The sequence below is a fragment of the Phragmites australis genome, chromosome 9 (assembly GCF_958298935.1).
Source record: "Phragmites australis chromosome 9, lpPhrAust1.1, whole genome shotgun sequence".
Classification (NCBI taxonomy): domain Eukaryota; kingdom Viridiplantae; phylum Streptophyta; class Magnoliopsida; order Poales; family Poaceae; genus Phragmites; species Phragmites australis.
Window position 1 is genome coordinate 21,745,369 of NC_084929.1, and position 13,501 is coordinate 21,758,869.

Below are 13,501 nucleotides of genomic sequence, written 5' to 3' on the forward strand. Positions count from 1 at the left end.
GCCCCACGTGAGGGCACGATCACGACTCGCCATGTGTGCCGTGCCGGCCTGTCCCAATGGGATCCCACGCCGTGAATGTATTGCGATCCATAACCAATTATCGGATGTTGCAGGGACCGATCTGCGGCAGCGCTTTGCGGGCATGATCTGCAGCAAGATGCCAATGCGCTTGCTCAATGCCCCCATCCAGTGGCGGAGACAGGCCCTGTGCTGCCACTTGAAAAAAATGTACAAATACTGAAGTTACAAAGAGTTTATGCATGCATTAACTACCACAGCCCAGGACCCAGCCCATTTCTGGCTCCGCCCCTGCCCCCATGGTACGGCTTGGAAGAAACACTCTTCTCCAGATTAAAACCACAAATAACCATCATCAATTTCTTCGAATAAACAGCTCGATATAAATCCCGGAAGAACGAAAAACAACTCAACCAGAAGAAAGGTACGGTCCCGAATCTTATTGGCCTCTTCACTAGCCACACGCACTACGAGTACACGTCACAACTCAGAGCTAGCCTCAGCTGCTGCAAATGTTACAGGTTCGCTCGACAACACACCAACGTTCGCAAGAAAGGAAACAACGGCCACACAAATGCGTTACTACCCCCCCGTCGAGCTCAGCGCCCACTTCACTTGCCGCCGATCAGCGACAGCAGCGCGTCCCTGTAGTGGCCGTGCGCCTTGGCCGCGACGGCCTCCTCGAGCTTGGCCCCGAACTGCTCCTGGTAGGCCGCCCTGATCTCGTCCATGTCTGCGTCCGACCGCGTCACGGCTACCCTCGTCAGGCCGTCCTTCGCGTGGTGGTCCGCCCCGTCCGTCAGCCCCGCCTCCATCACCTGAAGACGTAGATTTTTTTACAGTAAAACCATCCGTTTGACCATTCACTAGTATAAAATCACTAAATTCAGTCGGTTCAAATAGAGTGATCCTAATCGGTTTTCCGAATCCGACCCTAGAAATAAACAGTTATCACAATCGGTTCTTCTCTCGAACCGTTGGACATGGCTGTGGAGCCAAGAACCGACTGTGATTTCATGCTTCATGGATCGATCAGACTGTGTTCGTCACAGCTTTACCTGGCTGAAGTACTTGGCCGGCGCGGCGAGGCACAGCACGGTCTCTTGCAGGGTCTCGTCCTTGCCAAGATCCTCCTCGATGTGCTTGCCGTGCATCTCCTTGTAGTACTTGAAGGTCTCCACGAGGTGGGGCTTGCTCCTGGTGGTGAGGATCCTGACCACCTCGTCGTTCTCCAGCAGCTTCCCCGCGACGCCGCCGGCGCTCCTCACCGCCACGCCGAGCGCCTTGGCCTCCGCCCTCGCCACCTCATCGTTCACCCTCGGCCCCTCGTACCGGTACGCGCTCACGAGCCCCACCAGCAGCTGCACATTTGCAATTCACATCAGGAGCTTAGCTTTGTTGCCAGAGCAGCATGATCACTGCTAGAAGTGCTTACGTTGCAGTAGGGCTTGTCCCTGGCGCAGTAGGCGACGTCCTCCTCGAGGGAGTGGTGGAAGAGCGCCTGGTACGCCCGGCGCGCGCCCAGCAGCTCCTCGGCGGACCTCGTGCAGGCGACCTCCACGACGATGGCAGCCGGGTGCGCCTGGTGCAGCACGTGGTGCGCCAGCCGCGCGTCGCGCTCCCACGGGTGCATCGCCCACAGCACCATCAGGTTCTTGAACCGCGCAAACTCGGCGGCGAGGTGCAGCATGTACCCCTCCTCGCACCGGTCGATGTCGCCGTGGCTCTTGAAGAAGCCCGGGAAGCTCTTCCGGAAACCCGACCGCTTCTCCGGCTGCTGGCGCCACCGCGCCAGCGCCGACACCATTGTTGGCTCGTCCACGCCCAGGCCTCCCAGCCCTTCATTTTAATGAAACAAAATCCACAGAAAATTCTAAGCAACGACGACGACGACGACAACACAAAGATAACAGCAGAACGATCATGTCTAGATGCACGACTGAATGATGCAAACCTGAGAAGGCCCTGGTGAGTTGGTGGACTTCGTCAGCCATTGGCGGATTCTCAACCAAACAATAACCAAGATGGGAGGAGAGGAGACGACGATTGAGGAACAGAGGATTGCTGTGGGCTCTGGCTTGCTTCTCGAGTTCTTGCGGATGATCTTTATACTGCAAAGTGTCTGGTTGGAAGCCAATTATACATGGGCGATGCTGGCATTTCGATTTGTTTAGATATAAATCTCCTCCGGCTAATTAAGAAAGGTTCGTCATTAGTGTACACATGTGTAGGTAGGTATGTGCTTATGCATTAATCTAGATGTGTCCCCGTTGAAATGGGAAGGCAGAGAAAAAGAAACCAATTGACAGCTCAGAATCAGGGACCCAGCGATCGGTTGGTGCGTGCGTGGCATTGGCGTCGTGGAACACGGGGAGGGACGTTGGGGTGGTGTGAATCTGTCTGTTTGAGAGGATGACCACAACAATGCAACGCCTGTATAGGCGTATAGCTGAGCCCTCTCTTGATTATCAAGCTGAAGTCACATCGTACTGAATTCTTAAGGTTTAGCTGGTGTAAATATAGAGGGATATTACACAAACTTCACTTCTTTCATTCTTTTGGTGCAAGGAACTTCATTTACATTGTATTTTTCGCCTTTGGAAATTCAACAAATGTCGAGAAAAGAAAGATGATTTGGAGAGTAAAGACTCATTGACAATTTCCTGTCATGAGAAAATACAGTAAAGCATGCCCAATACTTCAATTCTTGTCCGAAGCAAAATGTACATGTGAGATGTGACCAATTCAAGAACTTGTAAGAAAGGTAGGGGTTTAAGTTCGTTGCCTATTCAAATTTGAGATCAGCCGGATGCAATAACTCACCTAACATTTCCAGCTAAGTAATGCTCAGAGCAAACTTAAATTCATGAGAAGCTTATCATATCCAGATAACTGATAGCAAGAAGGATATTCATGATTTAGAAACTTATAGCAGATCTTATCATGGATATGCAAGAGCAAGTCACATGAACAGGCCAAAGTATGTCTCCAAATAATTAATGCAAACTGCGCCAATCATTGGTAAGAAACATGTACCATTTTCAGTTCTAGCTGATGAGCCGAATTGTTGTTACGCAAGTTGATTTGTTTGAATGCTATTGTTTGATCTTTATGTATTCTTCCATTCAATTTGATAAATTAAAATTTCTGATGTACTGAATGACTCTATTTCCTATTTCACTAGAATAAAAATGGAACTTGGTTTCGATCCTGTTCTTCTGCTAAAAAGTATATTTTACTTGCTTAAAAAAATGTTTCCTTCAGAAGGAATTATTTATCTAAATTGGCTACTTGCAGAATTACTAGAGGCTTTCTGCTGGATTGAGAACACTACTTTTTACTATATTCCAAGGGTTGAGTTACTGGCAAAAGTCATTGGACTTTGTTTTTCTGAAAGACTGAGCAAAACCATCGAATTAATAAAAATGGTGTACAAGCAGCAAAGCCAACACTCCACGGGTTGTCATATCGTTGTCACCAGCATTGTCATTTATTTCATCAAATCATGGATGGTTTATGTCTTATTCATGTAAGGCTGTTTGTTATATTCCCTTAAATACGAACACAGGAAGGGTTGTTTCCTAAGAAAGTTTTAAGAGGAAAACAAGCATCCACCCCATTGTGCCTTCCTGTCTTTGGCATATTGATACCAAATCATGCACATTTCCATTCCATTTTAGCATTGGCCATGCTGGCCTGAACAACAAGATTTAGTTTAAAATGACATGATATTTGAGTAAAACAGGAGACAAGTATGCTTTACTGCATTCTCCAACCCAATTATACACAACACAAATCATGCTAGAGATCACTCTATGTAGTCTTAATTGTTCACACTACTGTCGCCTTGGAAAGTAAAGATGTGAAAAGGACTCCTTTGCCAGAAACTTCTGACACGATCAGAAGCGCAAGATCACTTATCCAACGTGACACGCATGAACTGTCATGGATGAGTAGTATCCATCCCATTGTACGTTTTTGGGGGACAATGGAGGTTGATGTCTCCTTCAATCATGGAGGGAAATGTCAGGCATGGGAAACGAATAGATGATCAGTGACATGTGAACAAACAGATCATCAATCATTTTGGAAATGCAAGTCTGAGGAGTTTGATCCGTTTGCACAGGAAAACACTGATCATTTGCCACATAGCTAGCTTATGCATTTCACCAATGACCAGTGGTTGATTATTTATTGTCATGTCAATGACCCAGCTATGGGTTGATAGGCATCTTTGCAATAGTATCCATCTAATTTATTTATTTGTATATTTTTGTCCGCAACTTTGAGTTGAAAACCATTAGCCGGATGCGTGTGATCCGCAAGAACATTATTTTTCTCAACATGCTCAGCAGGAGGCTGTATAATCAACTTCAACATTGCCAACTGTCCTTTCGATCGTTTTTTTTTTGGGTTGAAAATAGTTTCTCACACCATTATCTAAAAAAAAATAGTTTCTCACACAGCTGTCTGAAAACTAGTGGGAGGAAAAAAGAAGAGATGAACCTGATCAGTTCTTGCTGGTAAGATTCTTGCATGCAGTTCCTATATATTGGAAAAGGACTTGAAAAGTGAAGAGGAAAAGATGACTAAACAGTGTGCGTGTGTCACATGGAGAGCAAAAAATTTGATATGCTGAAAGAACTGTGGTATGAAACGTGCAAGCCACTCCAGACATTGGAAGGTTCTTAATTTCTTTTATCATATAACCCATAATATATTCCTTCATGTATTACATGGGATAAAAAAAAAATTAAACACAAATCTTTGCAGTGTGGCACAATGTGCTTACAGGCTAAGCAATGCAGCGTGTTTTCAAAGTATTTCACATCCAGTATGAAGAATACGTTGATGCGCCTTGTGTCACTACATATAAGGTTTTTTCTCTTTCTATCCTGCGCAACAATGCGGAAGGTGCTACCTTCCTTTAGTTAAAAAAATAAAAAATAAAAAATAAAATATGAATTTAATAAAATTAATTGCAAAGGCGCTTGTATCTCAGTGTTAAGGGCGTCTGTTTCCTAAGCAGAAAGTCGTAGGTTCGATCCCTACCTGGCATGTTTACTGTTTTCACCTCTTTTTTGCATGCGTGATAATTCTTTGTAATTTTTAACTGCAGGTGGTTGGGTAGATTATTCTAATATATGGTTCTCAAAATAAATATTTTTTTATGTCCAGTAGGATATGAACAAGTATTAAAAACAGGTCTACTTCCTCCGTTCCATTATATTTGTTCACAACCACTATTGTGTACAAACCAAGAAAATTCAAAAGTACTCCATTCAATCTAAAGTCGTTTTGATATCGACACGGTCTCATAATAAAACTTTAACTACTATTTTTGTTGTAATATATGGATAAAACATTGAATTCTTTTAGATAAATTTATCTGTATCACTTTTAAGTATCCAAACTTATTATATAAAAAATAATTTGTAATTAAAGTTTAAAACAGTTGACTGCACGTAACCTAAAACGACACTTACTTAAAACTAAAAGGTGGTGAGCTCATCGCTCCTTCGAATACGATCAATACCGCCAATAATCCTCAAATCATATAAGGTCTAATTACAAGAATAAGTGCATGACAATTAGACCACTAGGTAAACTCGTTTCTCGTTGTTCATGTTTCTTTAGATAGATTACTACTAAATTCTTATGATATTTTATTACTTAGGAACGTGAGAGAATCATCATAACCTTACCCAAACGTCACCCCTTGAAGGTCAAGTCTACTCGGGCTCCAGGCTGAGCTCTGGTCGTAGTCGTGGTCGTAGTCGTGGTCGTGGTCGAGTCTCAGGACATGATATTAGTAAAATATGCATAACTCTCTCATATGAAATCCATTTTAGACGATCTTGGACATTCTGGGAAGCTTATTATAAGTCATTTCCAATGGATATGAGCTCGACCAAATATTCTTTATAGTTTAGTCACAGTCAAGGAAATAAGGTGTTGCGCCATCGTTTTGGACCTAGTTGGGTCTTGCAATCATGTCGGAATCGGAGTCTAGGTTGTATACGCCTCTTTCCACAGCTACACAACCCTAGGTTGACCTCCTTATGTTCCCCTATAAATATACAGTAGTCGTTATAGTTTAGGCTCGATTTTAACTTAGATTATTCTGCTTTAAACAGTTACGCCGTTTATCATTTTGTTGAACCCTAACTCGAGTTCATCATTGGTAATCAGCAATATTCAGATTGTATCTATCTGTTCTTACTTGTGTTCTCAATTCACTGGCAAGAAAAGCTTTCTTGGTAAGGACAACCGTGTCTTGGTACAGTTGATAACCATGGAGTAGTAGTGTAATGGTTGTGAGGGTTCTTAATCTATTCTGATCGGAGCCTTTGGATCATCAACGTCGAAGCTCCACCAAATCAACTTATCATATTACTTATGAAAGATTAAGCATCCCTGCATCAAGTGGTATCAGAGCTTCGGTTGCCCATTAGGTAATCTCAGTTATCCACTTTGTTTAGTTTTGTTCCATTACCCAGAGTCCAAAAAATTACCCCACAAAAATATTTAAATCATGGTTATTCCGTTGTCCAAACCACTTTGTGTCTTTCATAATTCTGTTTTCAGTTTTCGCGTTGTTTAGTTCGAGTCCATCGTCGGTGTCTTTGTTGCTGGTCAAGTCATCGTGTCCTATTTTTCTAGTGTCAAGTCCTTATCTATTATAGCTGAGTAGTCACTCCGATCACCCACTTGGGGTTCGACTAGTCACTTCGACCACCCACTCGGGTTTCGACCAGTCACTCCGACCAACCACTCGAGGTCCGACCATCTAGTCGCCGCGACCACCCACTCAGGTTCCGACCAGTCACTCCGACCACCCACTCGGGGTCCGACCATCTAGTCGTCGCGACCACTTAGTTGGAGTCGCCAACCTTCTCGGATCCGACCATCATAGCCAAAACAGAGGTAGCCAAATTTCAGAGAGAGAGAGAGAGATAGTATCTTTTTATTACCTTTATACTCCTGCTCTCTAGAAAAAGTTTATGACCCACGTACCTCACTGTTCTTAGAAAAGGCAATAAAAGAGTTTTGAGTTTGTGTCACATTCACAAAAAAGAAAAAGCAAGAAGCAAAGAGCTTCAAAAAAAGAGAAAAAAATTAGTCTACATTGGAAATTTTGTTCTATTGTGTTTGTGTCTGTTATAGTTTTCGACTTGCTTGAGCTAGTTCTAGGAACGTGTTCGAACCAGCAACTGTGATGAGTATTGTGGACTCTTATTTAGCTTTGCTAATCTGATTTCAATTATTGCTATTCCTTATTACTAAATACTACATGTCCAAGCTACACCTTCTCCCAATCAGAACGATTTCTTTCCTTGCAACTACCTCATTTGCACCCGATAAGGTATCACGAACCAACCGCCGGTTGTGCTAACTACTATGATTGGTAAGAACACTTGCAAGAGCATAATAAGACGCTTGAGAGTGTGTGACTCCACTTTACTTTCCACCATCTAGTAGTCAATAGGGATATTATCTTTTTATTATCTTTTGTCTACTACTAACCATGGCAGGTGAAATATCGGATACGAAAGAGTATGTTTTGAGGGAAGAACTCACAATGTTGTTGGATATTCATCGACAAACTATTAATGACGACATTGACAAGAAGCTTGCAGGAACTAGTACCGTATTGCAGCGACTCAATGAAAGCATTGCAATGCTCAATACACACTTTGATCGATTGGTTAATCTACCACCAAACAATAGTCGAGTGGAGCCTCATGGTGTAGCTCATGAACAAGAGGAGTCCATCGCAGATGATGAAATTTTGAGGCAAGAACGTGACGTCGTTGATGAACGACAAAGGAACCGATTGAACTTCAACCGTCAAGGTATAAGCGGTAATAATTTTCAGTAATATAACCCACGTATTAATGATGATCCATTTGCTAAGGTTAAGTTTGCTATACCATCTTTTGAGGGTACTTATGATGCTGAAAGGTATTTCGATTAGGAGATGACAGTAGAACAGACAGTGGAATAGAGTTAGGCAAGGCACTAGTGAATTTAAAAATTTTGCAATCATCTAGTGGAATAGGGTATGCATTGACATATTACCTCCTACTACATGAAATGCTTTAAAGATTGCTATACATAACATATTTGTTCCACCTTTTTTAAATGTGATTTGCGTAAGAAATTACAGCACTTAAACCAAGGTGATAGTTCTATAGAAGAGTATTATCAAGAGCTACAAATTAGTATGTTGCGTTGTGATATTATTGAGGATGAAGAGGTTGTAATTGCATGCTTTTATGGAGGGTTAAGGCATGAAATTCAGGACATAATCGATTACAAAGAATATGATAGCATTCTTAGGTTGTTCCAACTTGCATGTTTGGCAGAAAAAGAATTGCAGCGACGACAGTAGAGGCCAAGAAACAATTTTGGAAGCTCAACTACTTCAAAATCAACGCCGGATCAAGACAAAATAGCCCCACGTTTAGCTTCACGGTCTGCTGCCCCCTTCTCGAGTAGGGCGTGTTCAATAGTATCCTCAACACAATTACATGCTCTCGAGGTAAGCAAATCTGCTAGTATACAGGCTCCAGCGAAGAGCTCTTCTTTGGTTGCTTTGACTAGTCACACAACTAAGATTATTTACCACCAATGTAAGGGATTGAGCCATGTCATGAAGGATTGCCCAAGTCAGCGAGCGTACATTGCAATAGAGGACGGTGGATATGTAAGTGCTGGTGATGTTGAGTACGAATATGCTCTTGCAGCTAACCTTGCAGGTGAAGAGGATGAATACGAGATGGATATCGACCACGAGAAAAAATTCGGTGCTGCTACCACGGAGAATTATAGGAACCTCATTGTGCAGCAAGTGTTAAGCATTCAAATAGAGCAAGTGGAACAGCTACAACATCACAATCTTTCTCAGATGTTCCTCGTATTCAAGGATTATCGTGTTAACGTCATTATTGATGGAGGGAGCAGCAATAATTTTGTAAGTTCAAATTTGATCAAGAATCTTGCCTTATCGATAAGAATTCATCCTCACTCTTACCATATTCAATGGTTCAACAACTGCGGTAAGGTGAAGGTAATGCAAACGGATATGGTTTATTTTTCTATTGGTTTATACCATGATTGTACTGATGTTGATGTAGTACTCATGCAAGCATGCTCTCTTTTGCTAAGTCGACCATGAAAGTTTGATACAAATGCAACACATCATGGTAGAAGTAATAAGTACACACTTATGTATAAAGGAAAGAAAATAACATTTCTACCCTTAACCCTTGTTGAAATTTTGAAATGTGAAAAAGAGATAGTTGAAAATAAGACAAAAGAGCATAAGCATGAATCTGAAAATCAGCAAGTAGAGAAACAAAATTTTCCACCCAAAAAGGAGAAGGTGACAACAAATTCTAAGTCTGATGGAATTAAATTGAAAGGGTGTGTTATGCTTGCTACAAAATCTGACATTGCTGAAATTTATGACAATGAGCTGTCATGCTATGCTTTGATATGTAAATATGCTTTAGTTTCACTCGATGATATATCTAGCTCTTTGCCTCCTATTATTGCTAAACTTTTGCATGAGTTTGTGGATGTTTTTTCCAGCTGAAGTAGCCCTAGGATTACTACCAATTCAAGGAATAGAGCATCAAATTGATTTCATTCCGGGAGTAACTTTCCGAAACCGTGCTGTATATAGGACCAACCCAGAAGAGACTAAAGAAATTTAGCGACAAGTTTAAGACCTTTTAGATCACGGGTACGTATGATAAAGTTTTAGTCCTTATGTTGTTCCTGTTCTTTTGGTTCCTAAGAAAGATAGTTGTTGGCGTATTTGTGTTGATTGTAGAGCCATCAACAATATTACTATAAGATATCGTCATCCTATTCCTAAGCTAGATGACATGCTTGATGAGTTGAGTGGTTCTATAATTTTCACTAAAATTGACTTGCGAAGTGGTTACCACTAGATTAGAATGAAATTTGGAGATGAATGAAAAACTACATTTAAAACTAAGTTTAGCTTATATAAGTGGTTAGTAATACCTTTTGGGTTAACTAATGCATTTAGTATTTTCATGCGATTGATGAACGAAGTTTTATGTGTTTTCATTAGAAGATTTGTGGTGGTATACTTTGATGATATCTTGATTTATAGCAAGTCACATGAGTCACACTTTGATCATCTACGTGCTATTTTTAATGCTTTGAGAGATGCACGTTTGTTCGTTAACCTCAAAAAGTGCATCTTTTGCACGGATCGAGTCTCTTTTCTTGGCTATGTTGTTACTCCGCAAGGAATAGAAGCGGATGAAGCAAAAATTGAAGCCATAAAGAGCTAGCCAATCCTTGAGACTGTTACTCAAGTGAGAAGCTTTTATAGTCTTACGGGCTTCTATCGACGTTTTATGTGGGATTTCAGTACCATTGCTACCCCATTGAATGAATTGACGAATAAAGGAGTGATTTCAAATGGAGACCTGCACAAGGAAAAGCATTCAAGTTGTTGAAAGAGAAACTTACACATGCTTCTTTACTCCAACTCCCTGGTTTTGGTAAGACCTTTGAGGTAGAGTGTGATGCTAGCGGGATTGGAATTAGAGGTGTGATAATTCAAGAAGGTAAACATGTTTCTTATTTCAGCGAGAAATTAATTGGGTCAAGTCTAAATTATTCTAGATATGATAAAGAATTATATACTTTAGTTCATGTTCTTGAAACTTGGCAATATTATCTATGGCCTAAAGAATTTGTTATACATTCTCATCATGAATCGCTGGAACATATTAGGTGTCAAGCTAAATTGAATAACTAACAAGCTAAATGGGTTGAATTTATTGAGTCTTTTCTATATGTCATAAAGCATAAGAAAGAAAAGGATAAGGTGATTGTTGGTGCACTTTCTAGGTGTTATACCATGTTATCTCAACTTGATCATAAGATTTTTGGTATAGAGACTATTAAGGACTTATATGATGCTAATTTAGACTTTAAAGAAGCGCTTGAACATTGTAAAGAAGAAAAAACATGAAATAAATATGTGCTGAATGAAGAATTGCTTTATCGTGCTAACAAGCTATGTATTCCAACTAGCTCTATTCATCTTTTGTTGTTACAGGAGGCACATGGAGGATTGATAGTATATTTTGGAGCAAAGAAGACTGAAGATGTGTTGCCCATCCACTTCTTTTGGCCAAAGATGAGACATGACGTCAAGCGTTACGTTTTACATTGTACTACTTGCAACAAAGCTAAGTTTCGCTTAAATCCACATGGTCTTTATATGCCTCTTCCTGTTTCTAGTGCATCATGGGATGATATTTCTATGAATTTTGTTTAGGACTACCTAGGGCAATGAGGGGGAGGGATAGCATATTTATAGTTGTGGATAGATTTTCTAAAATGGCACATTTTATACCTTGTCATAAGAGCCATGATGCTACAAACATAACTAATTTATTTTTCAGGGAAATCGTTTTACTACATGGAGTGTCTAATACTATCGTCTCGGATCGTGACACAAAGTTTTTGAGTCACTTTTGGAGATCACTTTGGAATACATTGGGGACGAAGCTGCTATTTTCTACTATGTGTCATCCTCAGACCGACGGTCAAATAGAGCTCGGTATACTCCACCACCAAGATTTGAAGCCCTACTTGGGAGAAGAAGAATAGCTTGAGTAGAGAATGACTCCAGTTCAAGAGGGGAAGGATGATGAGCCCATGGATCCTTCGGATATGACCAATACTACGAATAATCCTCAAATCATATAAGGTCCAATTACAAGATCATGTGGACGACAATTAGACCACCAGATGAACTCGTTTCTAGCTGTTCATGTTTCCTTGGATGGATTACTACTGAATTCTTGTTATGTTTTATTACTTAGGGACGTGGGAGAAGCACCACAACCTTACCCGGACGTCACCCCTTGAAAGCCAAGTCTACTCGTACTCGAGGCTGAGGTCTGGTCATGGTTGTGGTTGAAGTCGTGGTCGAGTATCAGGACATCACGTGAGTAAAACGGGTATAACTCTCTCATACGAAGTCCGTTTTAAACAATCTTGGATATTCTAGAAAGTTTATGATGGGCCATTTCCAATGGATATGAGCTTGACCAAATGTTCCTTATAGTTTAGTTAGAGTCAAAAAAATAAGATGATGTGTCACCGTTTTGGATCTAGTTGGGTCTTGTAATCGTGTCAGGATCGGAGTCTAGGTTGTGTACGCCTTTTTCACGGCTGCACAACCCTAGGTCGATCTCATCACGTTCCCCTATAAATATACAGTAGTTGTCATAGTTTAGGCTCAGGTTTAGCTTAGATTATTCTGTTTTAGACAGTTTCGTCATTTATCGTTTTGTTGAATTCCAACTCAAGTACTTCATTAGTAATCAGCAATATTCAGATTGCATCTACATGTTCTTACTTGTGTTCTCGATTCACTAGCAGAAAAAGCCTTCTTGGTAAGGTTAATCGCGTCTTGGCATGATTGATAGCCACAAAGTAGTGGTGTAGTGGTTACGAGGATTCTTGATCTATTCTGATCGGAGCCTTTGAATCATCAACGTCGAAGCTCCACTAAATCGACTTATCATATTACCTACGGAAGATCGAGCATCCCCGCATCAAAAGGAGTAGTAGAAAAAGTGCAATAAATATCCAACAATTAGGTGTCTGCCCTTAAACATGTAAACATATCTTAATTGCTCTATATGCATTGTTTTTTTCTCTAAAGGTCACACTTTGTATTTAAAATCTCTAAAATACATCACATGTTTATTAAGAAAAAAGAAAAGAAAAAAGAATTAAATGTATTAGGCTACCATTTTAGGACCCATCCGGCTCATCTACAACCCTACCTAATACCCTCTCTCCACCCACCCGTCACTCCTCACCCGATCACCCTGCCGCCTCTCCTCCCGCTCACCCTAGCCACTGTCGCATCTCCTCCTACTCGCCCCAGCCGTCGCCTTCTTGCCCACGCCTCCGCCTCTGCTTCCTCGCCCCCACCTCCGCGGCGGAGAGGAAGGGCCATATTGGCGGGTGACGGCGGCGCGACGTGCTTGTGCTCCTCTTTACTGTGGTGGAGAGGAGGCGCAGCAGCGGCGAGGTGCGCCTGTGCTCCTCTCTTCTGCTGGGGCGGCGGTGGCAACTGGGGCGATGGAGAGGAGGGGCAGCGGCGGATCCCCTTATCCCTGCGTATCCTATACTGTATATGTCCTGGACGGTGATACTACACATGTGGGACGTATCTGTGCAACGTAAGCGGTTATTATTATAAGGTAGATGGACAAATATTATAAAATGGATACTTCCAGGGTCATAGAAAAACATAGCGAATAAGGGAGTAAAAAGCTTTAAAAGCAATATTTATCAGCATTCTATACTAACTAAATAATTAATCTATTGCAAACCCCAAAATACCCCTACAATGAGATGTTGACAATCCATTTACCCCGCTAACCAATGTTGTCCAAATAATCCAATT

General features: G+C 41.5%; 1 protein-coding gene across 1 annotated transcript; it reads right to left on the minus strand.

The window, feature by feature from the left end:
- Nucleotides 1–351: 351 nt before the first annotated feature.
- LOC133928796 (annexin D4-like) lies at nt 352–2,276 on the minus strand. Its single transcript, XM_062375284.1, has 4 exons — nt 1,973–2,276; nt 1,454–1,857; nt 1,077–1,379; nt 352–836 (listed from the first exon to the last, which is right to left on the minus strand). Exons 1-4 carry the CDS (start codon nt 2,010–2,012, stop codon nt 630–632), a joined length of 954 nt encoding a protein of 317 aa, XP_062231268.1. The 5' UTR covers nt 2,013–2,276; the 3' UTR covers nt 352–629.
- Nucleotides 2,277–13,501: the final 11,225 nt, after the last annotated feature.